Consider the following 27787-nt stretch of genomic DNA (forward strand, 5'->3'; position numbering starts at 1 on the left):
ACTGCTCTTTGTTAATCACTTTTCGGTTAAACTGCGTTTGCTTTCCCAATTTTAACAGGTTCAACTAAAGAAGTGGGAACAAATGTGTTTTTGTGGCAGGCAGGCAAAGGGCTTAAAGATAAAACTTAAAACTGGTTCTTTGCTCAGTTGTTGGTTATGTGTCGACCAGTGTTGGGTAAGTTACTTTAAATTAGTAACTTAGTTACATTACTAGTTACTTCTCTCAAAAGTAACTCAGTTACTTCAAGTTACTCGTTACTTTCAGAGTAACTAGTTACTAGGGAAAGTAACTTTGGTTTTACTCAGAATTCTCTTGTTAATGTGTTGCTTCCATAACTGGATACCCAGCAAGATTGCCAGTCTTCTAGCTTGCTTACTTGCCACAAGTGCACTGTGCCACCTACCAATAGAAAGGAAAAAATAATGTACACATTTCCACGAGAGAAATCCCATGCCTGATTCTATCCTAGCCTGCTTTTTACATCCAACACAAAAACTGCAGTCGTGGTGCTTTCGATTGTACTCAGAACTCGGAAATTCTGCCTTCTGAATAGGAAGATGTAGGTAACACCAGACTGCAGATGAGCTGCATACAGGGCTGGACTGGGACAAAAAATCGTCCCGGGCATTTTGACTAGAGACCGGCCCACCATTATAGGAAAAATCATAAAGCCTTTGAATGAAAATAAACACTGTTGTGACAGTGATGTACACTGTTCTGATGGTATATATGTATCAATCTATCAATTGTTTGTTGTAAGACTCAGATAATTATTTTTTTAAAAGTGAGACATTTTAAATGAGAATAAGAAAGTATTTCCTTGTGCCCCCCTTTCCCTTTTAATGCCCTACATGGACCCCTGGCAACACTTTGCTAGACCCGCCCCTGCACAGTTACCAGCTGTCAGCTACATAGAAAAGAATCCTGGTGTTATTTGTCTCTCAGAAACAGTTCATAACTTCCCTTCAACTCATTCATGTCACCTAAAAGGTAAACCTGTTTCTCCATCACAGCTCTGATGATTCAGTAAGGACATCTCCTGGTTTCATCTTCATGTTTCCCTCTCACCACATATACAAACCGACATCATGACCAGCAGCTTTACAGCTGTGGCTCCAGCAAACATCAGCTGATACTAGAAAGTAATATTAAATAAATTCTAACAACAGCTGATCAAGCTTAAAGGTGCTGCTGTTGTTTAGCGTGACATCCGCTGGTTTCCTCTTTCTGGCGCAAAGTGGGCGATAAACAAACAAGAGGGAAAAGCCAATCAGCTGATCACTGATCAGTTTCATGATTGAAGTAGAAACGGGAGAGAGAGGGGGGAGAGGATGAGAGAAGAAGAGGCAGCTGTGCAGCGTAAACACAGAATAACTGCAGCTTTGTGTCTTTTTCATTGTAGCTGAAGTCCGGGACAAACTGTTCCTTTTCACCTCAATACGAAACGCGTAATATTTTCTCTGAAGAGACGATTCCGTTTTTTACGGGACGGTTGGCAACTCTAATAATTAACCTTATGAACAAAATAAAGTTCAACATCAGTAACATAGCACCCACCCAGCTGTATAGAAACTCCGTCATGCTAGCTAGCACGCAGTACGAAAAAGTCAGCATAACGAAAATAAACTCCACCTAAACTTGGTTCATATCTGACCCAGAGAGACTGCAGGTCATAACTTCTTACCTGAAGTTCAGTTCACCTGACACTCTCGGACCAGCGGCCTCTTCGGGTCTCTCCTCTTGCCTCCCTTTTCCTTCATCCACCTGCTGGCTTCCACCACTTGCTAATGTTATTGAATCTGTGGAAGCTCCGCGATAGCCACCACACGAAGTAACGAATAACGAGCCTATCTAAATCCCAGTAACGAGTAACGCGTTCCTGGTTTTGGCATAATAACTAGTTACCGTGCTCGTTACCACAATAATAACGTAGTTACTGTAACGCGTTACTTAATAACGCGTTAGTCCCAACACTGGTGTCGACACAACAAGGAATCCTGGAGTCAGGAGCCGTTTTATGCTTGAATGATTTGGAGGTCAGAGTTCAGAGGGTCACCAAACCAAAACATTCCTGTTAAAATGATCAGGTACAAGGACTGGACTAAAAAATTACAAAGAAGAACTTTAACGAGCTTCAGAAAGGCATCGTTTATTTACAGGCTGTGCTTCTGACAACATGATTATAACCCAAACTGTCAAGAGATCACACCACAACTCTAAAAACATGTGGAAATTAGTGGACTCTGGTGGGGTCACTGCAGCGTTTCGATACAAACCTCAGCACGGAATCCTAGAACACCTGAGTGAGAAGGCGATGGAAAGTACACGTGCAGCGGAGGAGGGCCAACCCCCCCACACACACACTCAGAGTAACACACACACACACACACAGAAAGAAGATGGCGGCGGCAGCGGTCGCGGCTCCTCCATAACAAAAAGGACTCAAAGTTCAAACTTGGCCCACTTTGTTTAACTCTGCTTTTCCCGCTCTGAGCGGACGATGAGCGGCCTCCGCCGCCCCTGAAGGCCCGGGTCTTTTCTCCTGCGGGTCTCCGGGATGTTAGCGTGAGACTGCCTCCTGAAGTGGACTTTAAACCGGGACGGTAAGAGCGGCCGAGCCGTGCTAGCTCCGTGCTAACTGTTTGTTTGGACAGGCTGTTTGTTTGTGGACACTCCCAGGACGTGTTGCTACCGGTCTCCGGTTTATCGGGACACCAGGGCAGAAATGCTGTTTATGTGACCGGCGGAGGGGCATCTGATCCGGACTGATTCCGGTACTGATCCGTGAAGGAGCGGGCTCAGTTAGCCGGGTCAGCTAACGGCTAACTGCTATTGTCAGGACAAATGGCAAGTACTGTAGATATTACAGTACCGCGAGTAGTGCAGTACCGAAAAGTCCCAGAAGCACTACTGCAGTACTGCTGACAGCTCAGACTGTCACTGTACACACACAATGCAGCTCTGTGTGTACTCTAAGAACAGTAGTGCAGTTCTTTGTGTACTCTGACAACAGTACCGAATCTGTGTGTGCTCTGTGTACTGTGGCAGTAATACTGCAGTTCTGTATGTATTCGTTGTGTACTCTGACTGTCATACTGCAGTTCTGGGTGTAGTTGTGTCACGTTGAGGACTGAGCAGGCAGAGGTTTTCTGATGTTTTGTGTGTATTCATAACCTGTGAAAAGCACCTGTGTCACCTGATTGAGATCAGTTGTCTTGATTAGAGGATTTTTACGGAGCATGGTGCCTCCTCAAATATACTTTAAATTTTTCTCTGAGGAGCAGCTGTGGTTCCAGAAAGTGGAGCCGATCGTCCTCACAGACCACGGCCACACTCAGGGACTGCACAGCTGGTTTTATGATATACCTCGTGAAGTCAGAGATTCAAGCTGATTTCTATGGAGAGATTATCTTACATCCACAAGCATAAACTAAGATTTACAAATATGTGCCGTGATTTGTGTGTAACTTTTTTTCTCTGTATCTATTATTGTCAGTGTTGGGACTAACGCGTTATTAAGTAACGCGTTACAGTAACTACGTTATTATTGTGGTAACGAGCACGGTAACTAGTTATTATGCCAAAACCAGGAACGCGTTACTCGTTACTGGGATTTAGATAGGCTCGTTATTCGTTACTTCGTGTGGTGGCTGTCGCGGAGCTTCCACAGATTCAATAACATTAGCAAGTGGTGGAAGCCAGCAGGTGGATGAAGGAAAAGGGAGGCAAGAGGAGAGACCCGAAGAGGCCGCTGGTCCGAGAGTGTCAGGTGAACTGAACTTCAGGTAAGAAGTTATGACCTGCAGTCTCTCTGGGTCAGATATGAACCAAGTTTAGGTGGAGTTTATTTTCGTTATGCTGACTTTTTCGTACTGCGTGCTAGCTAGCATGACGGAGTTTCTATACAGCTGGGTGGGTGCTATGTTACTGATGTTGAACTTTATTTTGTTCATAAGGTTAATTATTAGAGTTGCCAACCATCCCGTAAAAAACGGAATCGTCTCTTCAGAGAAAATATTACGCGTTTCGTATTGAGGTGAAAAGGAACAGTTTGTCCCGGACTTCAGCTACAATGAAAAAGACACAAAGCTGGAGTTATTCTGTGTTTACGCTGCACAGCTGCCTCTTCTTCTCTCATTCTCCCCCCTCTCTCTCCTGTTTCTACTTCAATCATGAAACTGATCAATGATCAGCTGATTGGCTTTTCTCTCTTGTTTGTTTATCGCCCACTTTGCGCCAGAAAGAGGAAACCAGCGGATGTTGCGGTAAACAACAGCAGCACTTTTAAGCTTGATCAGCTGTTGTTAGAATTTATTTAATATTAATTTCTAGTATCAGCTGATGTTTGCTGGAGCCACAGCTGTAAAGCTGCTGGTCATGATGTCGGTTTGTATATGTGGTGAGAGGGAAACATGAAGATGAAACCAGGAGATGTCCTTACTGAATCATCAGAGCTGTGATGGAGAAACAGGTTTACCTTTTAGGTGACATGAATGAGTTGAAGGGAAGTTATGAACTGTTTCTGAGAGACAAATAACACCAGGATTCTTTTCTATGTAGCTGACAGCTGGTAACTGTGCAGGGGCGGGTCTAGCAAAGTGTTGCCAGGGGTCCATGTAGGGCATTAAAAGGGAAAGGGGGGCACAAGGAAATACTTTCTTATTCTCATTTAAAATGTCTCACTTTAAAAAAAAAAATAATTATCTGAGTCTTACAACAAACAATTGATAGATTGATACATATACCATCAGAACAGTGTACATCACTGTCACAACAGTGTTTATTTTCATTCAAAGGTTTTATGATTTTTCCTATAATGGTGCATAATTGCATCTAGTCAAAATGCCCGGGACGATTTTTTGTCCCAGTCCAGCCCTGTATGCAGCTCATCTGCAGTCTGGTGTTACCTACATCTTCCTATTCAGAAGGCAGAATTTCCGAGTTCTGAGTACAATCGAAAGCACCACGACTGCAGTTTTTGTGTTGGATGTAAAAAACAGGCTAGGATAGAATCAGGCGTGGGATTTCTCTCGTGGAAATGTGTACATTATTTTTTCCTTTCTATTGGTAGGTGGCACAGTGCACTTGTGGCAAGTAAGCAAGCTAGAAGACTGGCAATCTTGCTGGGTATCCAGTTATGGAAGCAACACATTAACAAGAGAATTCTGAGTAAAACCAAAGTTACTTTCCCTAGTAACTAGTTACTCTGAAAGTAACGAGTAACTTGAAGTAACTGAGTTACTTTTGATAGAAGTAACTAGTAATGTAACTAAGTTACTAATTTAAAGTACCCAACACTGATTATTGTACGAGCTACTGTACAATATAAAGCGCCTTGAGGGGACTGTTGATGTGCTTTGGCGCTATAAAAATAAAATTGAAGTGAATTGAATAGAACTCACAAATGCGTGTTCCCATTCACACAAGTACGAAATAATTTGACCACACGTGAAACAGTTTTCCAAATACATGTATCTAAACTTGATTAAATAGTGATTATTTACGCACAATTTATAAAGTAAGGTTTTACAAGTGAGGGGTGGTAGTGTAGTTTTAGTTTTTTGTATGCACAGAAATGTTTTGTAAAGAGAAAATTATACTATTCGTGAAGCTAAACTTAATAAATTGAGTGTGACAAGTTGTCACTGACAACTGTAACACACGCCACATATGTCAGGTCAGAGGTGTGTTTGTGGCTATTACTTCATCCTGCCCACATTTTCTACAAACCCGTGGTCCCCAGAGAAGAATATATGAACAAAATACTAATACTAATAACACAAGTGTTTCTACTCAGAGTATTCTTAGTCATGTGATTAATGTAACCTAAAAAAGACACTTGATTATCAATATTATAAAGTTATAATTAATCTTCAAGTTTGTATTTCCTTTTTTAAAATAATTCAAGTATTTATTAGATTTTGCATTTTATAACAGCAAACACAAAAATATAACAACAAATACAAAAACCAAAAAAAGAAGCAAACAAACAAAGAACTAAGAAAAACAAGAAAATAACAAAAGAAAAGAAAAATGCACTGAGGTTTTAACATCAGTGGCATCTCGTCCAAGTCAGGTAGACATGTAGGTGCAAAAATTGTCCCATTGTTCCACCGAAGCTTCAGTCACATGATGTAACCTTCCCAGTGTCTTTTCGCAAGCAACGTTCAATCATTCTTTCTTTCCACATTTTAAGCGTTGGATTATGGGGGTCCTTCCGGTACTACAAAATGACACGGGCACATGTTACCAATGCAGTCCTTAACACTCTAAACTGGTGTTTCATGTTTGTATTTCTTTAATTAGACCTGCAGCTTTTACTTTAAAGCTGATTCCTCTGATTCAACATGAGTCTTTATCACCAAGCACAACAACAACACAACAAACTGTTGTATTCAGGTATATTTCTAAAGAACAGGAAAGCTGCTGAGTGCAAATGTAATAGCAAAATGTGAATTTGTGTCTATGTAGACAACAACATGTGATTTTTCACTGATTTATCACAGTTAACCGTATTATCACAAACAGACTGTATGCCAATAGCAGACTGGCTGTGTCTTATGGCAACATTTATGTCAGGTCTCAGTGGGTGTTGCTGTGCTGGACTAACTTTGAGGACATAATTTGCAGTTGAAAAAGGTGAGAAATTATAATATAGGTTATTGCAATACTCAGCATGTCACAAAAAGTTAAAAATCGCAATATCATCGGACACCCAATCATATATTATTGGGTGTCAGATGATTCCCACTAGGGCTGGGCCATATCATACCATTCACGGTAATACTGGTATAATGTTGGGCAACGATAAGAAAATGAAATATCGCGAAAGAATATGGGTAAAACACGCATGCGCAATACCTTTGATTTCATACGCACATGACGGAAAAAGCATGCCGGCGACAAAGAACGAGAAGGGCGAAAGCGGATCGTTGAATGAAACGGATGAACCAGAATTGGTTTGTAAAAATGCTGCAACTTCAGTGGTGTGGAACTGGTTTAGCTTTCGTCCGTCAGATACACAACAAAGCACTATTTTTGGTAGAGCATGCTTGCGGGCCGTCATTATTACCGTGTTTTTTGGAAAATACAGCACACTCAAAATCAATCCTTTGATTTTTCTGAAAATCGACAGTGCCCCTTATACATAAGGCACACGGGATGTATGAATTCTGGTTGTGTTTACTGACCGCGAAATGATTTTATGTTGTACACGGTGCTCGAAAATCTGTCAAATGTTTTAGTACGACTTTGCTAAGCTACAAACCCGCACCGCTTGATGGATTGTCGGAGCATTACGGCTATCGTAGGCAGGAGCCTCGCGGAGTGATACGTACTGTGCTTCAACATAATATTACCGTATTGTGTGTGTATAACCTCTTTTTAAGTTTTGTGGATATTATACATGGTTATGCTGAGGATCTGTCGGCCAATTTCCAAATGCCTTTTGGTTAAACTGTCAGCAAGGAATTTGCTTTTGCACTGTTAAAATTTTATATAACTTTAATGCACATAAAAAACAGCTGCTTGTTTAAGTGAAAATACATTGATGTTTGTTTTTTTTTTGCACTAATAAAGTTGTGGAGTTGTAAAGTATTTTGTCTAGTGTCATTTAGGGCTGGGCCATATTATACCGTTCACGGTAATACCGGTACAAAGCTAGGCAACGATAAGAAAATGACATATCGCGACAGAATATGGGTAAAACGCGCATGCGCAGCGCCGAAAAAGCACGGAGAATGCACAGTAATGGAAAATGTGAATGGGGAAAGTAGATTGTTGAGTGAAACGGGTGAGCCAGAATTGTTTTGTAAAAATGGTGCAGCTAAACTGGTTTGGTGTTTGTCCATCAGATACACAACAAAGCACTTTTTTTTGTAGAACATGCAAGCAGGCCGTCGTTATTGCCGTATTTGTCAGACTAAGGTGCTTGTAAATCTGGGAGTAATCTGAGTCCTAAACTCTGTCCTTTAAAGTCCCGAAGTCAAACGAACATCCCTGAGAGTTTAAAACTGTCTAAATACTTTCATCTTTAATGAAATGATCAGCATTGCTGCTTTACCAGGTGTAACTATGAAGTTTAACATCCAGGCATCCATGAAAACAGAATTCATTACATTTAACGGAGTTAGAAGTTAGCGGAAGTTAGCTCGCTAGTTTCGCTAGTTACCTAAACATGGTATAGCATGTTCTGACTGAGAGATTTCTGAAAAAATTCAAACGTACAGCTCTGCTATCACTTCCAACATAAATGAAGACAGGAAACTAAACAGCAGTGACGTTTGTAGGGTTACTGAAGTTCGGCTAGGTGGTATATAATGAGGCTAGCGACACAGCTGTGTTAGCATAACATAAACAGTGAAGCTCGAGGATGAACGCTAACACTTTTCCACTCAATAAAAGTTAACGTGAAGGTTCCTCGTGGTTAGAGGCAAATGCAATCGCATGGCAGGATGCTGTAAACGGACCAAACTTCAGTCAGTAGAACAACTGAGATAATCCATCCATAATACAAGGTTAGTCATTAATATACTGCAACAACATGGGAATAGAGCAGCTGTGATCGAATACAGCATTAATGAATCAATGGTACAGAAGTGGAGGAAGCAAGAAGAATGAGTTGAATAAAGTTTGATTTATCTGACTGCTTTGTTTTGCTTAATGTGCCTTATAACCCCGTGCACCTTATGGTCCGAAAAATACGTATTTGACTTTTTTATTTGGCACACTGCAGTTGAATGTTGCAAAGCACCTCTTTTTAACATCAGTGGATATTATACATGGTTATGCTCAGGATATGTCAGCCCATTTCTACTGGAAATGCCTTTTGGTTAAACTTTCAGCAAGGAATTTGCATTTGCACTGTTAAATGTTTATATAGCTTTAATGCACATAAAAACAGCTACTTGTTTAAGTAAAATGAGTGGATGGGTGTTTTTTGTGCTAGTAAAGTTGTGGAGTTGTATTTTGTCTTGCAGAAATTATATAGTCAGTTATATCGTTATCGCAAATTTTCAAATATATATTTTTGGTCATATCGCCCTGCCCTAGTGTCAATTATGTCGTCAGTTATATCGTTATCGCAAATTTTCAAATGTATATTGTGATAAATATTTTTGGTCATATCGCCCTGCTCTACTTCCCACCTCGAAAAGTACTCTGCAAAATAGTCAAGAAACCTGCTGAAGGTGGAAGAAGCAAATTTGTTTGACTTGAGGCAAAAACACAAAAATATGTTGTCGAGTTTGACCAGGTGACAAAGGAAAGAGATAGGAGGAGCTGATGTGACCCAATGACATCACTCATTGTGTGTTGATTACATGAAGAGCAAACGGCGGAGGAGAGTCAGTGATGTTTACTCTCTGACATGTCCTCACAGTGCAGAAACTGTGTTATCCTTTAACCCACAGATGTTGAGCTTACATTGCAACATTTTGAGCTCACCGTCTCATTTGATCTCTGAACCCACGTCTGTGTGTGCGTTGGTTAAAAACACTAAAAATGGTTCTTTGAGCTTTTATCAGTAAAATAAAGGTTCACCTTTTACGTGTGGTGTGTGTGTGTCTCAATAACCCGGTCAGTCTGCCTGCAGAGCCTGCTGCAAAGCATGCTGGGAGCAGTGGGGGCTGCCCCTCCCTTCTTTGCCTGTGTGTGTTTCTGGGCTGTGATTGGCTGCCTGAGAGCCCAGCTGACTGCACTCTGTCTCTCAGACGGAGAGAGAGGGAGGCTGATGGAGGCGAACGCGATGGGGTGAGCTGCCATTTTCTGTCTTTATCCTCTATCCCTCCATCCTTTTTCCTCCTTTGTATCTGCCAAGGAAGAGGAGGTGGACGGGAGGAAGTAGGAGGGGGGAGAGCGGAGGGAGGGTGGAGGTTTGGGGGGGGGGGTTCCTTTCATTGTGCTGTGTTCGTTCTCCAGAGGATTTAATTCATCCTCTGTTTGTGCTGCAGACGAGGAGGAGGAGGAAGGGGGTGGGGGGTGGGGGGTCGTTGAGAGACTGAGAGGATTGAGGGGGTGGGTGGGGGGGTGATGATGGAGGGATGAAGAGGAGGAGGTGCAGAGATGATGGAAAGAGGAGGGAGAGAAAATGGCGTCTGGCTGGTGCAGGAAAGAAGAGATGTTGTCTGTCCTAGTTATTGATTGCTGTGTCAACGGCAATAATCAGCACCTGGATCAATAACTTCACTAGTATCATATGGTGTACTGTTATTTTAGTACTGTATGTAGTACTGCTGGATTCTTTGTTGGTGCAGCAAGTTCAATTTGATCTTCTGATTGTTCAAACCTGATCAGTGTGATCAGATATTTATGGATTGGTGCTGCAGAGGTCAGTGTGTCGCCTCACAGCAGGAAGGTTCCTGGTTCAATACCCAGCTGGCACCAATCCTTCTGTGTGCAAAGGTGTGCTGATTGGCCGTCCTGTCACCAGGCAGGTAAATAGCTCGTTTTAATTACAATTTAGATGTTTCTATATTTAGCTCTGAAGATCATCAATAATCTAAGCTCTCTGTAATTTCAATTATTGACATGAAAGATCAGCTGACCCTCCAGATGTGATGTCATCATTGTACCGAATTCATTTTAAGGTTAAACAGGAAACAGGAAGTGATGTCATATGTTTAGCTGATCTGAGGGTTACACTCTCTGGTCATTTGATCCTGTGATCACATGACCAAATTATAAGGTGCTCTTACAGATCAAAAATGTCATTGGTGAGCTGTCTGCTGCAGTAAAATACAACATTGCTCAGCTCAGGTCTTGTTCTGACATATGGCATAGAAACTAAACATTTAACAGTGTTTCCTGAAAACCCTCTCTTGTCTCATCATTTCCTAATTACATTTAATTTTACAATAATGGATTCCACAGCAGTGGGGAGTAGATGTCATCAAAGTAGATGTCTTTCTGAAAGAGAGAGCCTTAAATCAGAAGTATTTGTCTCCCTGGTTTAACCTTCAAACGCGCACCTTGAAGCAGATAACTCGTAAGCTGGAGAGGAAATTCTAAATCATTAATTTAGAATTTAGCCTGGAAAGTAATTAAAATTACCCTGGGTGGGTAGGGGGTGGCAGCAGTCTTCCACTCCAGCCTCTGGAGCCAGACAGCATTTTAATTCATTTTAAAGCATGATGCTTAACCTTGTCCACCCTAGCTGAAAAACTGAAAAAACACTGTTAATTCTTATTATCTATCGTCCACGTGGGCCTTACACAGAGCTTATGTCTTATTTAATGCTCAGGTCAAATAAAATGCAATGTTCTGAAGACAGTTAAATATGTCAAGTAGTGATGTCCAGCAGGTGAAAATGCAAGCTCCATGAACACGCACAGTTGTGGATTCCAGCTGCTTCGATGTTATATGTATGATTTCTATACATTTTACGTCAGATAAAAACTTTGGTTGTAAGCTTCAGATAATTATTTAATAAAAGCGAGACATTTTAAATGAGAAAGTATTTCTTTGTGCCCCCCTTTCCCTGTTAATGCCCTACCTGGCCCCCTGGCAAAACTTTGCTAGACCTGCCCCTGCACAGTTACCAGCTGTCAGCTACATAGAAAAGGATCCTGGTGTTATTTGTCTCTCAGAAACAGTTCATAACTTCCCTACAACTCATTCATGTCACCTGTTCAGCTCTGATGATTCAGTAAGGACATCTCCTGGTTTCATCTTCATGTTTCCCTCTCACTAGATAACCAAACCGATATCATGACCAGCAGCTTTTACAGCTGTGGCTCCAGCAAACATCAGCTGATACTAGAAATGAATATTAAATAAATTCTAACAAAAGCCGATCAAGCTTAAACGTGCTGCTGTTGTTTAACGCGACATCCGCTGGTTTCCTCTTTCTGGCGCAAATTGGGCGATAAACAAACAAGAGAGCCGATCAGCTGATCATTGATCCGTTTCATGATTGAAGTAGCAACAGGAGAGGGAGGGTGAGAATGAGAGAAGAAGAGGCAGCTGTGTAACGTAACGACAGAATAAATCCAGCTTTGTGTCTTTTTCCATTCTAGCTGAAGTCCGGGACAAACTGTGTTCCTTTTCAGCTCAATACGAAACGCGTAATATTTTCTCTGAATGCGGGACGATTCTGTCTTTTTACGGGACGGTTCAACATCAGTAACATCAAAGCAGCCACCCAGCTGTATAGAAACTCCGTCATGCTAGCTAGTAGTGATGTGCAATACCACTGATTTCCTTTCCAATCCGATACCAAGTAAAATTCAGAGTGGTATCGACGATACTAATCCGATACGATACTTTGTACAAAAACGTATTTTATTTATTGTATCTTTTATTGTATCTCAAATTATAGTGTCATAATGATTACAGGACATCAGATTACTTGTTCTTACTTAATAATGCAGAATTAATCATATAGAAATAAAAAACCTGAAGTTGTGCGCTATTTGAACACCTTGCTCGCCTGCAGCACTAAAGGACTCCGTGAGAGACGTCTGTCTTGCCCTAGCAGCACCTGTCCATGTCCACTCCTCTTCAGTTCGCCTCAATATACGCTCGTCATTTTCTGTGATGTGATTTACTCTGAGATGTTTGACAAATTTGTGGTGTTGCCACAACACCTCACTTTCTTGTCACATGTATTGCAAACCACGTCTCGGCTGTTTGTGGATGTAAAATACATCCGCACATGACTCCATTTATGCTCAGCCATTGTTGTGAGTGCGCACGCCAAGGGGCTGCGAGGCATTTATACAGCCGTATTTCGCACATGACTACGAAAGGTGGAAGAGGAAGTAGTTCCTTCCAATGTAGACATGATCCAAATGATATAGTTTCTTTCCACTGTGTTCCTTTTAATGATAAACTACAAATTTACCCTAAATTACTAAAATATCGATATTTTAATGTGAGAATCGATTCTACGCAAGGCAAGGCAAGTTTATTTGTATAGCACAATTCAACAACAAGGTGATTCAAAGTGCTTTACAGAGACATTAGAAACAAAAACAAATAAAAAGCATGATTTAAAATTGATTAAAACAAGCAAACAAACTAACTAATTAACAAACAAACAAACAAAACAGTATATAAAATCAAAACAGATAAAATCAGAACAGTAGATAAAATCAGTAGTTAAATGTAAGTTTTGAAATTTAAGCTTAAAAGTGTGGATTTGGTGCTTTATTCAAATGCAGCTGAGAATAGGTGAGTCTTCAACCTGGATTTAAATAAACTGAGTGTTTCAGCTGATCTGAGGCTTTCTGGGAGTTTGTTCCAGATATAAGGAGCATAAAAGCTGAATGCAGCTTCTCCGTGTCTGGTTCTGACTCTGGGAACTGATAAAAGACCAGATCCAGATGACCTGAGGGATCTGGAAGGTTCATACTGGGTCAGGAGGTCACTGATGTATTTTGGTCCTAAACCATTCAGAGCTTTATAGACCAGCATCAGAACTTTAAAGTCTATCCTCTGACGGACAGGCAGCCAGTGTAAAGACCTCAGAGCTGGACTGATGTGGTCCACTTTTTTGGTCTTAGTGAGGACTCGAGCAGCCGAGTTCTGAATGAGCTGTAGTTGTCTGACTGATTTTTTTAGGTAGACCTGTAAAGATGCTGTTACAGTAATCAAGCCTACTAAAGATGAATGCATGGACTAGTTTTTCCAGGTCCTGTTGAGACATCAGATCTTTTATCCTTGATATATTCTTGAGGTGATAGTAAGCTGACTTTGTTATTGTCTTAATGTGGTATTCTAAGTTTAGGTCTGCATCCATCACTTTTCTAGAACATAAATGACTGGTATCGGGGGAATCGATATTTCAGTATCGATCCGCACATCCCTACTAGCTAGCATGCAGTACGAGTTATTGCAACTGACTGTAAAAAGTCAGCACAACGAAAATAAACTCTACCTAAACTAAATCTGAGGAAGCACCGCCATAGCCACCACCAAACAACTGAGTTATTTTTACACACCGACCAGCATCTGGCCAATCCACCACCTTTCATTGTTTATACCGTTACAAAGAAGGAAAAAAAAAAAGTCACTGGGCCACCGAGCAAATGCCCAGTATGCCTGATGGCCAGTCCAGCTATGGTCGTGCCATCAGTTAACCCGCATGCGTGCCAACTGTGGCACGCGTGCCTAGGGTTGCCGACCCCTGATTTAGTCTTTTTCTCCAATGAATCTTTCTGAGTTAACTTCAGCAATTACTTTCTCCTTCAACCTCCATCATCAAACCATCAACATGTCTTTTAGACCTTATTCCTACAAGACTGCAGTCCTGTACCACAAGCCTTCAAGCCAGCAGTAGTTAAACTGTTATTTAAAGAGCCATCTGTTGACCCAGCAGTCTTAGCTAATTATAGGCCAATCTCCAACCTTCCTTTCATCTCAAAAATCCTTGAAAGAGTAGTTGTCAAATAGCTAACAGATCATCTGCAGAGGAATGGCTTATTTGAAGAGTTTCAGTCAGGTTTCAGAGCTCATCACAGCACAGAAACAGCTTTAGTGAAGGTTACAAATGATCTTCTTATGACCTCTGACAGTGGACTCATCTCTGTGCTTGTCCTGCTAGACCTCAGTGCAGCATTCAATACTGTTGACCATAATATTCTATTAGAACGAATAGAGCATGATGTAGGTATTACAGGTACTGTGCTGCAGTGGTTTGAATCATATCTATCTAATAGACTCCAATTTGTTCATGTGGTGGTCCTCTTCACACTAAGGTTAATTATGGAGTTCCACAGGGTTCAGCGCTAGGACCAATTCTGCTAAAAGAGCCTCCTGTTTCCTCCTGAGTGAGAACAGCAGATTAGTTTAGTCACACAGGTGTGTTTAGATAAATAATGTGGATAATAAAATAATAATACCATATGAACAGCTGCACAGCATCATGGGAAACAACAATAAAGCAGGCTGATGTGTTTATGATGTCACTGCAGATATTTGTGTTCTAAAACGCGGTATGGGAGGAAGTGTCACTGAGCGTGCTCTGAAGGATGACGCTGCTTCAGAGGTCGTCGTCTTCACCCTCATTTGCTGGGACACCATGGTCTGTAACGCTGTCGCTCGAGTGTTTCATTTCATTTTTGATCGCCCACTCTGTTCCAGCCACATGATTGGCGGAAACAGTGTTGTTCTCTCATTGGCCTTCCACGCTGTCCTTCGAAACGTGGAGGAATAAGGTCTGTCGACTTTGTCACGTCTCATTTTTTTTTTCGAGGAAAAGTTCCTCAATGATTTATCGTCATTTTAATTTTACACGTTGGTTCTGATCTTTTGTGACATTATCTCCTGTGACGCTCTGTGTTATACTGTGGTCACGCTGTCTCTGTACCATTACCATGGTAACATGTTGCAGGGTCCATTAATAGTAGTCTTTGTACAGAGGTTTGCTCTGGGACACAAGAAGTGTCAGTAACTGCTGCACTTAATCATTATTATCTTCAACAGACCAGCTGTTCCCATATGGGTGGGGCTTCAGGTGTGGGTGGGGCTTTTGAGTGGTGGTTCTCATGTTTACGCAGATGTTTTGTGCTGCAGATCAGTAAGCTTATTGATTACTGGCTGCTGGCATCTCTTTAATAAAACTTTATTAGTATCTAAGTTCAGGTATTGTTGTTGAGTTCAACTCCACCTTTGAAAACACGTAAACACTCCTGTCCTTGCCCACATTCACTCTGATTGGCTGCTGTCTGTCTGCAGGTCACACTCGGGTCCAACATGGCGGCGGCGTCGTATGACCAGCTGCTGAGGCAGGTCGAGGTGTTAAAGATGGAGAACTCAAACCTGAGACAGGAGCTGCAGGACAACTCCAACCACCTGACCAAGCTGGAGACAGAGGCCTCCAACATGAAGGTGAGTGCTTATCTGAGCAGGTGCTGCTCTGTGTGTGTGCCTGTGTGTGTGTGTGCACGTGTGTGTCTAATGGTTTAAATATATTGATCAGTCAGGCTCCGTAGGTGGCAGCGCTCACATCAGAAACATCAGATGTTCAAATGTTCCCTCAAACTTCCAGTTAAAACTGCAAACAGATAAGATTTAAATAAAGTTTTTTCAGTCTGTGACTCACAGCTGTTTTAAACTTTATCAATCTGTTCCAGTTCTCTTCTTGAAGTTGATTATCTCCTAAAGCTGAATTTCTGTTTGCCATAAGAGGGCGCAGTGACCACAACTCAGTGTAAAGACTGTATTAAAATGATGGCCATTAAAATTAATAAAGGCTTTTTTTTTCTTTTTTTAAAAACTTATCACTAGGGATGGGTGCCATGATGGCACCGGTTCTGACATAAACGGTAGTAACCAGACCGAAAAGCAGCGCACATTTCGGTGCTTTTTTTTTTTCCGGTGCTTTTTTTTCTGTGCTTTTTTTTTTCCTGAGATGTCATACACTTTGGATTCCAGCCAATCATTTTACCTTTGCAAGTGTAGTAGGCGGGCCCAGGTACGTACGTTCTTTTAGAGCAGAGCTACAGATTAAAAACGCCCAGGGCGAAGCGGTCAAAAGTCTGGCTGTGCTTCACAGCAAAAGATGCAAACTCAGCAGCCTGCAACAAGTGCTTTAAGGTGATACTGTGATACTGTGCAAAGGAGGTAACACCTCGAATCTGATGAAACACCTGGTGACGCATAGCGTTTTTTTATAAGCTGAGAAATGCGCTGTATTTGATAGCTTGCTGTGAGACCTCACACCGAGCACATCTACTGTGGGTGTGGTGCCTGTTATCGAACCCGGAGTTAGCAACATCCCCCAAAAACCCGAAGAGGAGAGTCCTGGCCCCTAGCCCTGCCAGTGTAGCAGAAATGATGACGGATGATGATGGCAGCAGCAGCCGTTCTTCTCTACGTGAGTAGCTTAATGTTGCTCATGTGTAATTTAGGTTGAGTAGGCTAACCACGTTATTAAATTAATGCACGTAAGGTGAACTAGCAAACACCGTCGTAGTTACATTCGGCTGTCTTCTTGTTTGATGGCAGATACTCCCTTCACCCCGGCCAAAAAGGCTAAAATGACCAAAGAAAAAGTGGAAAACAGCTGAACATGAGAGGTTTTTGGACAAAGATTGTGTTCTCCATTCTTTAAGCACCGGTTTGAGCACCGTTTGAGCACCGGCACCGTTTCACAAGTACCGGTTTGGTACTGGTATCGGATAAAACCTAAATGATACCCATCCCTACTTATCACAGGGTGTCACATGTGTGTTCATACGTGTGGCCACGCCCCTGCTGTTGCAGTGATTAGTCAGCTGACTGCAAGAGCAAAACTTTATGCGTATGTGTGTGTTTGTTTTGCGCTCTCTCTCTTGCTCTTTCTCTCTGCGTATGCAACCGGTGTCTCTCGCCCTAAGGCCTAGAATAGCTGCACTGCTGTTTTTGTCCAATCATGCGCTGCGGACTGGGAGAATGAGCTCGTTGTTGTTGGTCAGAGTGAGGCGTCAGAGGATCTTTGGCGTGATATGGAGGAAAAGGACAGAGTGAGCACTCTGTCCTTTTAACTCTTTTCCATCAGTTTTCTTCTTCCTGTTTGCAGCATTTTGTCCTCTTCCTCTCTTCCCTGTGATTTTTACTGAACTTCGATTCTTCATATTTTTCCTGCTCCGTGGAGCTCATCCTGCACGTTTTCAGCGTGTTGGAGTTTCTCTCGTGGTCGGTCATCTTGAAGTTGGGTCTTTATTGTTCATGTTTTTTCTTCTCGTTATTGTCCCGTCCTTCGTCTCCAAACACACCCTCACTTCCTACTTCCTGTTTCCCATTTCCTGGTTTGTGTCGATGAGTGAAGACGGTCAGAGTGAGTTTGGTTTCCATCATGTCTCTGTTTGAACGCTGCCGACTCATCGTGGTGAGTGATCTCTGCTTTATTCTGAAAGCGACGCGTTTTGTTCTGTGTGCTGCAGAAACAGCGTGTGAGTGTGTGAGAGAGAGTATTAGAGGGTCAGAGCAGGAACTGATTTTATCCTCTTTGTTTTCTTTCTCATTGTGAGCAGGAAGTGCTGAAGCAGCTTCAGGGCACCATAGAAGAAGAGTCTGGGGAGGCTTGTGGCTCTCAGCTGGAGCTCATTGGACGGTTAAAAGGTGAGTCTGACACATCCAGACGCAGGTCGAAGAAGAAGCAGCTCAGCATGTGCTCACTGAGTTTCCCACCCTCAGAGCTGAGTCTTGATTCGGCCGGCTTTAAGTCCCGATCCCGCCCTCTCCTAGCCCCCGGCTCCACCTCCTCATCCTCTGGAGCTCCTGTAGGAGCAGTGGGAGGCTCCGGAGCTCCAGGCCCCTCATCAAGTGCTGCCTTTCCCAGGAGAGGGCTGCCATCTGCGGGCAGAGACGGCCACGACCGCTGCCTGGAGGAGCTGGAGAAAGAGAGGTAATACTGCGTAGCAGTTAGAGCACTACAGAGTACTGAGAGTACTGTAGATACTGAGAACACAGAGGGAATACAATGGAGTAGTGAAAGTATTGAGAGTACTATGAGCATGTTTACGCTAAGCTACAAATGCACACAGTACTGCTTTAGAGGTATTACTGAGGATACTGCTGATGTAGTAGAACCAACATATATCACAGAATATCAAATGGTCAAATTGTTTTTAGCTGATGCAGAAGGTCAGACTATTCAGTTTTCTAATTGTGTCTATGTTTTATTTGCTTCATTTGTTTTTCCCACCTATTTCTCCTGCCCTGTGATTGGCTGCTGCCCTTGGCAGGTCTCTCCTATTGGCGGAGCTGGATAAGGAGGAGAAGGAGAAGGACTGGTACTACGCTCAGCTGCAGGATCTCACCAAGAGGATCGACAGTCTGCCGCTCACTGGGAATGTAAGAACTCCTGCAACGGTGTGGGAGTGGGCTAGAGTCAAACTGGTTAATGTTAATGTGTTAATGAGGGCATCCGTGTCAGTTCTCTCTACAGACCGACTTAAATCGCCGTCAGCTTGAGTATGATGCCCATCAGCTGCGAACAGCGATGGAGAAGCAGCTGGGCTCCTGTAAGGAGATGGAGAGGAGAGCTCAGGTAGGAGGAGCTCACCTGCGTCTGTACCCGTATCTGTAAATGTGTTTTGACACCTGTACTCTGTGTTTCAGACTCGCGTGGCTCGGATACAGCAGATAGAGAAAGACATCCTGCGGCTCGGGGCCCGGCTGCAGGTAACCTCACCTGTAAGGATCACATGCAAACACCTCACCTTACACGCTCATCTGTTACCCAGCCTGCGCCTCACTTTCTCTCCTTTCTCTCCAGGTCGAAGGTGCTCAGGGGGCGAGCGAAAGCAGCGGATTGGCTGGGGCGCAGGTGAGCAACTCGTCATGTAACATCACTTGGAATCTTTACCTCTTCTTTGAACCTGATTTTTAAACCGTCACTCCTGCTGCAGAGCGCAGGCACTCGTTTGGATCACGAGCCAGCCAATGAGACGAGCTATTCTGTGCCTCGACGAATCACCAGCCATCTGGGAACCAAAGTAAGTCTCCTTGACAACAAAACTGCTTCACCTGCGTACCGTTTAACAGTGTCTCACATGCGGGGTACACCTGTGTCACCCCTGGCAGGTGGAGATGGTGTACAGCCTGCTGTCCATGCTGGGGACACACGATAAGGACGACATGTCACGGACGCTGCTCGCCATGTCAAGCTCACAGGACTCGTGCATTGCTATGCGTCAGTCTGGCTGTCTGCCGCTGCTCATTCAGCTGCTGCATGGCAACGACAAGGACTCCTTGTTGCTAGGTAACGGTCAAGTCATTCAGTAGTGATACATATGCCTGTTGTCACGTTACCTCACTCGTTTTCTTGTGTTGCCTAGGTAACTCCCGTGGCAGTAAGGAGGCGCGCGCACGGGCGTCAGCGGCGCTCCACAACATTGTGCACAGTCAGCCGGACGATAAGAGAGGGCGGCGAGAGATCAGAGTGCTCCACCTGTTGGAGCAGGTGCGCCATTACTGCGAGGCATGCTGGACCTGGCAGGAGAATCATGAGAGGGGTGTCGACCAGGAGGACAACCCCAGTGAGTGAAGTCACACACGTGCCCACCAGTGAGCAGTCAGCAGGTGTTATGTGTGTAATGTGTGTGTGTCTGTGTGCGTGTGTCTTCTCAGTGCCGTCCCCTGTAGAGCATCAGATTTGTCCAGCCGTCTGTGTCCTCATGAAGCTGTCCTTTGACGAAGAGCATCGGCACGCCATGAACGAGCTCGGTGGGTTTCTCTGGGTTTGCCTCCCTGTTTCCCGCTCCGTCTCATTTCCTGAACAGTCTTTCCTGCTCCTTGCTTCCTGTTTCCTGTTGCTCACACTGGGGTGTTCTGTCCCTGCAGGCGGTCTGCAGGCGGTGGCGGAGCTGCTACAGGTGGACTGTGAGATGTTCGGTCTGAGCAGCGATCACTACAGCATCACTCTGCGGCGATACGCTGGCATGGCACTCACCAATCTCACCTTTGGAGATGTAGCCAATAAGGTAAGAGGAACTTAATTTACTTTTTCGACTGATTAACCAATCAGATGAAAGGAAGATGATGACCCTCGTGTTGTATTTTTTTTTTCAGGCCACTTTGTGCTCTATGAAGGGCTGCATGCGAGCAATGGTCGCTCAGCTCAAGTCTGAGAGTGAAGACCTGCAGCAGGTAAGCACACATGGCTCCACCGCCAACCCATTATGTCACAGCGTCCACCTGTCCTTTAGAAAGATTTGTTCTGTGATTCGCTGTTTCAGGTGATAGCTAGCGTGCTGAGGAACCTGTCCTGGCGTGCTGATGTTAACAGTAAGAAGACGCTACGTGAGGTCGGCAGTGTCCGAGCGCTGATGGGCTGCGCTCTCGAGGTGCAGAAGGTAAACGTTCTGTTCTTCTCCTGTTAATGTTTCTACACTAAGCATGCTCTGAAACCAGTTCTTCTTCCTGTCCTTCTACAGGAGTCGACGCTGAAGTCTGTACTGAGTGCGCTCTGGAACCTGTCGGCTCACTGCACAGAGAATAAGGCTGATATCTGCGCTGTGGACGGTGCTCTGGCGTTTTTGGTGGGGACGCTGACGCATCGCAGCCACACCAACACACTCGCCATAATTGAAAGTGGTGGTGGCATCCTGCGAAACGTCTCAAGCCTTATCGCCACCAACGAGGCGCACAGGTAAAGTAAACTTGGGTAAACAAAGCATTGGATATGAACTTGCACTCTCTCTGACTATTCTCCCTGTTCTTGTCCTGCAGGCAGATCCTACGGGAACATGGCTGCCTGCCAACGCTGCTGCAGCACCTGAAGTCTCACAGCCTGACCATTGTGTCCAACGCCTGTGGCACACTCTGGAACCTCTCTGCCCGCGACACCAAAGACCAGGAGGCCCTCTGGGAGCTGGGCGCCGTGGGCATGCTGCGCAACCTCATCCATTCACGCCATAAAATGATCGCCATGGGCAGTGCTGCTGCGCTGCGTAACCTGATGGCCAACCGCCCAGCACGCTACAAGGATGCCAGCGTGGTGTCTCCTGGTGCAGGCGCCCCATCGCTACAGGCCCGTAAACAAAAAGCTTTATTCGAGGAGCTGGATGCACAACAGCTGTCGGAGACCTTCGACAACATCGACAACCTGAGCCCCAAGGCGGCGCACAGGAAGGGGCGGGGCTGTAATGGCGCCACAGGAGGAGCAGGCAGCGTCACGCGCTCATATACCAACACGCCGGTGCTATCGAGCCCAAAGAACGGAGACGGATCAAAGAGGGCAAGCGAGGAAGCAGCATACACTCGCTCAGTGTTCCCGCCCAGCGTGCGGGCGTCCAGCGACAGCCTTAACAGCGTGACGAGCGCTGATGGTTACGGCAACCGTGGGAAGACCAAACCGTCCTCTGAACCCTTCTACTCGTCAGACGAGAGCAGCGCTAACAAGTGTTGTGTCTACAGGAAGTACCCAGCTGATCTGGCCCATAAGATACGCAGCGCCAACCACATGGCGGACGATGACGGCGGAGAGCTGGACACGCCCATAAACTATAGCCTCAAGTACTCTGACGAACAGCTGAACTCTGGGCGCCAGAGCCCGAATCATCGCGGTGCCATTGAGAGCGATGATGACAGTGAGCAGGACGCCAGACTGAGGAGGAACGACGGCAGTGATTCAGCAGCCGGTAGCGGGCACATGGCAGCAGTTCCGCCTCCACGCTATGTCGTTGTCACAGCAACATCGAATTATGGTACAGAGTCTACGACCGAGCAGCCAATCGACTACAGCTTAAAGTATGGCACTGATGCCACACGTAAAAAGCTCTTCAAACCAGAGGAGACCGCCCCCTCCTCTATTCCACCACCCCCATCAAACTCTGCCAGCAAGCTCCGCCCACCACCTCCCCCCAGCACCCGGGGGGCGCCAAAAAGCAACCAGGAGTCGACACAGACATACTGCGTAGAGGACACACCCATCTGCTTCTCCAGAGGCAGTTCGCTATCCTCGCTGTCCTCTGAAGAGGAGGAAGACGGTGATGTCATAACAAGAAAGAGGAAAGGGGGGAGCGGCGGCGGTATCGACTACCCGACACTCCCTGTCAGTGAGAAGGACGCACATGAGCAGCAGCAGCGAAAAGAGGCTGAGAGCCAGACCACTGCTGCACCATCCACACGGGGGCGCCGTAGCCACCACCACCACCATAGCCATCATCATCACCACCATCACCATGTAAGTTCATCAGGCGCAAGGACTCCTAAGAGCCCGCCGGAGCAGCCGTACGCTCAGGAGACACCGCTGATGTTCAGCCGCTGCACGTCCGTCAGCTCGCTCGAGAGCTTTTCCACCTCCTCCATTGCCAGCTCCGTGCGTTCCAGCGAGCCATCCAGCGGCATGCCGAGTGGCGTGGTGAGCCCCAGTGACCTGCCCGACAGCCCAGGTCAGACCATGCCACCAAGCCGTGCCAAGACACCACCACCGCCGCAGAAGACGAAAGAGGAGGAAAAGGCCAAGAAGAAGGATGAGGAGGAAAGCAGTGCCGACGTACTGCTGCACTTTGCCACCGAGAGCACGCCGCATGGCTTCTCCCGTGCCTCCAGTCTGAGCGCACTCAGTCTGGATGAGCCCTACATTCCCGCGGAGATGAAAAAGAAGAAAGAGGAGGATGAGGGCGGGGTTGAGGAGAGGAAGGAAGAGCCTCCTAAACCCATCCTTGATGAATCAGATGATGACGATGACATTGAGATCCTGGAGGCATGTATCAACATGGCCATGCCCAAATCATCACGGAAACCAAAGAAGCAGCAGCAAGCAGCACCACGGAAACCAAGCCAGCTTCCTGTCTACAAAATCCTCTCACCTCAAAGCCGTGCCCAACCGCAGCCCAGGAAGGACATGCCACCGCCGGAGGAGGTGCCCAGAGTTTACTGTGTGGAGGGAACGCCGCTCAACTTCTCCACCGCCACGTCTCTTAGTGACCTGACCATTGACTCCCCACCCAATGAGCAGATGGGAGCGGGCCTTGTACCTGTAGCCCAACCCACCTCTGCCCCTAGGAGAAGGGCAGGGTTTCCTGAGGGCGAGAACGGAGATGACATTCTCGCCGAGTGCATTAGTGCCGCCATGCCCAAAGCCAAACCCAGGAAGCCTGTCAGAGCAGCGGCAAACAGCGAGCACTTGCAAACCCCACCTTTACCGCCTCCTCTCCCTCCAACGGCCCCGTCTCCCCTTGGCCCGCAGCAGCAGAAGAAGAAGCCAACATCGCCTGTGAAGCCGATGCCTCAGCGGGCGCTGTATGGCGTCACCACAACAGCAGCTGCAAAAGCAAAGCCGGGATTCGCATTTGACTCGCCGCGCCACTACACGCCGATTGAAGGAACACCATGCTGCTTCTCACGCAATGACTCACTGAGTTCGCTGGACTTCGATGAAGAGGATGGCGGCGAGAAGGACGAAGAAGAAAAGAAGGCAAAAGAAGAAGAAGGCAGGAAGAAGAAGCAGCAGACAGCTGCCGTTTTTCCACGCACAAAACCACCGACCAATCAGACGGCCACGGACGAGAAGCAGAAGTTCGCTATTGAGGACACGCCCGTATGCTTCTCCAGGAACTCCTCGCTGAGCTCACTGAGTGACATCGACCAGGAGAACAACAACAAGGAGTTTGCCCCACCCCCGCCGGAGCAGCAAGACAAAGGCAAAGAGGGGGCAAAGTCTCCACCCCCTCCAGCAGAGGTGTGTCTAGATACTTGAGTAAAGTACTTAGAGCAGAGAGTACACAGAGTAGTACACAGAGTAAGGCGTAATTAGTGTAGTGTGTACTGTTTACCTTGTTTACTTGTTACTTTGTTACTTCCTGCTGGAGTTACAGTTTTGCTTCACAGAAATGTATCAGTCTTGTGACAGATGTTTCTCTGTGCTCCTCTATCCCTGATAGGTGGAGTCAAAGCCTCGCCCCCCTGCGGCCACTGGCTACGCACCTAAAGCCTTTCATGTTGAGGACACGCCCGTGTGCTTCTCCAGGAACTCCTCGCTGAGCTCGCTGAGCATAGACTCGGAGGACGACTTGCTGCAGGAGTGCATCAGTTCCGCCATGCCCAAGAAGAAAAAGAAAACCACCACCCTCCCTGTACCCGCCCCGCCTCTATCTGTCTCCAAAGCTGAAGATGGCATTCTGGCTGAGGAGGAGCCTTCAGATGCACCAAGGAGCCCTGCCTCTCCAGATTCAGAGTCCTTTGATTGGAAGGCCATCCAAGAAGGTGCCAACTCCATCGTTAGCAGCTTGAATGCCGCTGCCGCTGCCTCCTCACTCTCCCGCCAGCCATCATCAGACTCTGACTCGGTCCTGTCGTTGAAATCTGTCGGCTCGCCCTTCCACCTTACAACAGCTAATAACAACGAAGAGGAGGAGGAACCAGAGGAGAAGACAAAGCGAGGCGCGAGGATCCTGAAGCCTGGTGAGCGCAGCACGCTGGAGGCCAAGAAGAAGAGAGAGGAGGAGGAGGAGGAGGAGGAGGAGGAAGCGAAGGCTTTGAGGGGCGGGAAGAAGGTGTACAGGAGTCTGATCACTGGAAAGCCAAGAGCGGAGCCGGCAGCCAGGGGGCGGAGCAAGCCCAGAGCCGCTGCTGTGGCCAAAGCTCCTGGAGGCAGCGATGTAGATCGAGTGGGCGGGTCCTCTCGGGACTCCACCCCATCTCGCTCCACCCCAGCACCCAGTCAGAAAGGAGGGAAGCTCTCGCAGCTGCCACGCACGGCTTCTCCAGGAAGTGCATCATCATCCTCTGCATCCAGGACCACTAAACCCACCACAACCCCGAAGAGTGGTGGTGGCATCCCGAGAAGCGAGTCCACATCGAGAGTCAGTGGCTCCACTGCCGCCAAGAAGCAGAAGGCGGAGACTGAGAAGCCGGCACTCGTAAGGCAGTCAACCTTTATCAAAGAAGCTCCGAGCCCGACACTGAAGAGGAAGCTGGAGGAGACGGCAGTGGCAGCCGCTCTCGAGTCGCCATCCAGCCCAGACACGCCACTACCATCAACCGCCAGGAGAAACGACGTCAACCGTTCACACTCTGAAAGCCCGTCACGCCCACAGGAAGTGACATCATCTCGCTTCAGCCGCACCGGCACCTGGAAACGGGAAAACAGCAGCGGGGGAGGCGGAGCCAGCAGTGGGAAACACTCAACCTCTCTGCCGCGCGTCGGCACCTGGAAAAGAACGGGAAGCTCATCGTCCGTGCTGTCAGCATCCTCCGAGTCCAGCGAGAAGGGACGGAGTGAGGAGGAGAGTGCCATGAGATTGAAGGGAACGTGGAGAAAGGCAAAGAGCAGCGGCGACCCATTCAGCAACCGAGGCTTCGCCGACAAGTCCGAAGACGTGTGGGTCCGGCTGGAGGACTGCCCTGTCAACAACCCCCGCTCCTCCTCCTCCTGCTCTGCCCGCTCGCCTACTGCCATCAATGCCCCACCCATCATCGACAGCCCCGCTCCCTCCAAGATCCCGTCTTCCTCCTCCTCTTCCTCCTCTAACCTTAACCTGCGCCGCAGCTGCGAGAGCCTTGACGAAAAGCCAGTGCCAATCGAGAGCCGGCCGCAACAGCCGCCGCACCAGCAGCAGCGCGCTCAGCAGCGCAGCGGTGCCGTTGCAGCCCGAGTCAGCCCCTTCAACTACACGCCAAGCCCAAGGAAGAGCAGTGCTGAAGGCACAGCACCCACTACCACCACATCATCTTCCACTACCCCTACGCGGCCCTCCCTTATCCCCACCCCAATCACGAAGAAACGCGAGCCAAAGGGAGGCGAGGGTGGTGGCAGCAGTGGGGGCGGTGGCAGCAGTGGGGGCGGTGGCGAACGCGGCTCATACATCGTGACATCTGTGTAAATATGCAAGACCAACAGGAAGTGTTTATGAGATGAACTGTACAGAAAGTGAGTGTATTTAAGTGCTGTGCCCACCCCCTCACCTGCTCCTCTCTCCTGATTGGCTGCTGCCAGCTGTCCATCAACTCAAAGAAACTCTAACATGAACTTTTTATGTTTTTATACCACTAAAGATGTGTAGCGCTTAGCTCTGCCCCCTGCCTTACCCTGCATGGCCCCACCCCCCTAACATGACAGTAACCATGGACACTGATGATGATGATGTTGATAATTCAGCGCCTTTGATAGTTTTTCATGTTTTTTGAGTTTGGTTCTGAACAGAACAGTTGGATCCAACCAATCAGTGAGCCCCCTCTCAGCTTCTGACCAATCACATTCAGTGTCTTTGAGTCAGTCAGAGACCCACCCTTCAGTTGGTCATCTGTTCTGTCAGAACCTCTCTTCTTCTTTGGAAGTCTGCTGCCGACTCGAATACCTGACCCACCTGAGACGGTTGACGAGGCTTGGCAGAAGACTTTCTGTGTGTCGCCATGGAAACAGATAACACTGTAAACCGTAAGTTATTGCTGTAAACTGAACTGAAGCACATAATTTAAATGAGCAGATTTTTGGTTCTTGATTTTAAATCTGAACATTAAACGAATGCAACACGATACCCGCTTCCTGTTTTTACTGATCCACTTCCTGCCTGCTGTCTAATTTGATGTGACAACATAAATCTGCTGCTCTCTGTGGCTCTGTCAATAAAGTTTGAAACACTGGTGTGACCTTGGGGGCTGACCTGTTTTATTGCAGCTTTAAACAGGAGGTAATATAGACGATTACAGCCAATCACATTTGACATCTTAGGTGCAGAAAGTTGGTCTCATGATCATTACAAACTTTATTTATAAAACCTGTAAAAACATCTAAAAAGTTGATGTGAACCGAGAGTGAGGAAATCATCTGAATGCTATCCAGAATATCCAGACTACAGGGAGACCCCCCAGTATTCTGGATAGTATAAGTCAAGCTGAGTCGGCTGGTGGGATTGGGCGCTGTATAAATATAATTGAATCGATGATGATGAAAAGTGTTGGTGATTTTAATGCGTGTCGCGGTTTGGAGCTGATCTGTGGATGAACAGGAAGGTTTAACTTCACTGGATGTGAGAAGTGAAGGAAAATCTGAGTGAGGCTTAGACTGAGTAGTCTTTAAACAGCCATTCAGCTGCTGTGCTGCGTAAACACCCTGCTGAATAAAGAAACTCAGTCACACAACTGTGTAAAGCAGCAGGTGATGGCGTCTGCAATCTTGCAGAAAGCTTTAGGTAGGTCCTTAAAATCAAAGCAAAAACATTGAGGATTCTTCAGGTCAGATCCAACAAATACTGTTTCATCCAATGAGAATCATCTGCTCTGAAGGTTTGACTGGAACACTCTTTTTACCATTTAATGTGTTTCATTAATGTTCATGTTTCCTCCATTTGTCTCCTCCTGAACTCAAACAACAGGAGCAGCTCTGGGTTCAGAGGAGCTTCTCTGAAATCATTC

The 27787-nt window shown here is 46.2% G+C and overlaps 1 protein-coding gene across 9 annotated transcripts; it reads left to right on the plus strand.

The window, feature by feature from the left end:
• The first annotated feature begins 2038 nt into the window (after positions 1 to 2038).
• Positions 2039 to 26908, plus strand: apc (APC regulator of WNT signaling pathway). Of its 9 annotated transcripts, XM_040026755.1 has the most exons (18): positions 2177 to 2604; positions 15677 to 15829; positions 17956 to 18043; positions 18119 to 18329; positions 18670 to 18778; positions 18861 to 18974; positions 19046 to 19120; positions 19203 to 19253; positions 19336 to 19422; positions 19511 to 19688; positions 19765 to 19965; positions 20057 to 20152; positions 20270 to 20409; positions 20498 to 20575; positions 20665 to 20781; positions 20863 to 21077; positions 21158 to 24113; positions 24316 to 26908. In XM_040026755.1, exons 2-18 carry the CDS (start codon positions 15695 to 15697, stop codon positions 26254 to 26256), a joined length of 6792 nt encoding a protein of 2263 aa, XP_039882689.1. In that variant the 5' UTR covers positions 2177 to 2604; positions 15677 to 15694; the 3' UTR covers positions 26257 to 26908. The 9 variants fall into 9 exon arrangements, with proteins under 9 accessions (XP_039882692.1, XP_039882685.1, XP_039882686.1 ...); XM_040026751.1 differs by having other exon boundaries at positions 2169 to 2604; positions 18873 to 18974; positions 20057 to 20409; XM_040026752.1 differs by having other exon boundaries at positions 2171 to 2604; positions 19046 to 19108; positions 20057 to 20409.
• The last annotated feature ends 879 nt before the right edge of the window (positions 26909 to 27787 follow it).

Source organism: Simochromis diagramma, unplaced genomic scaffold (genome assembly GCF_900408965.1).
Source record: "Simochromis diagramma unplaced genomic scaffold, fSimDia1.1 OVJJ01000293.1, whole genome shotgun sequence".
NCBI lineage: Eukaryota > Metazoa > Chordata > Actinopteri > Cichliformes > Cichlidae > Simochromis > Simochromis diagramma.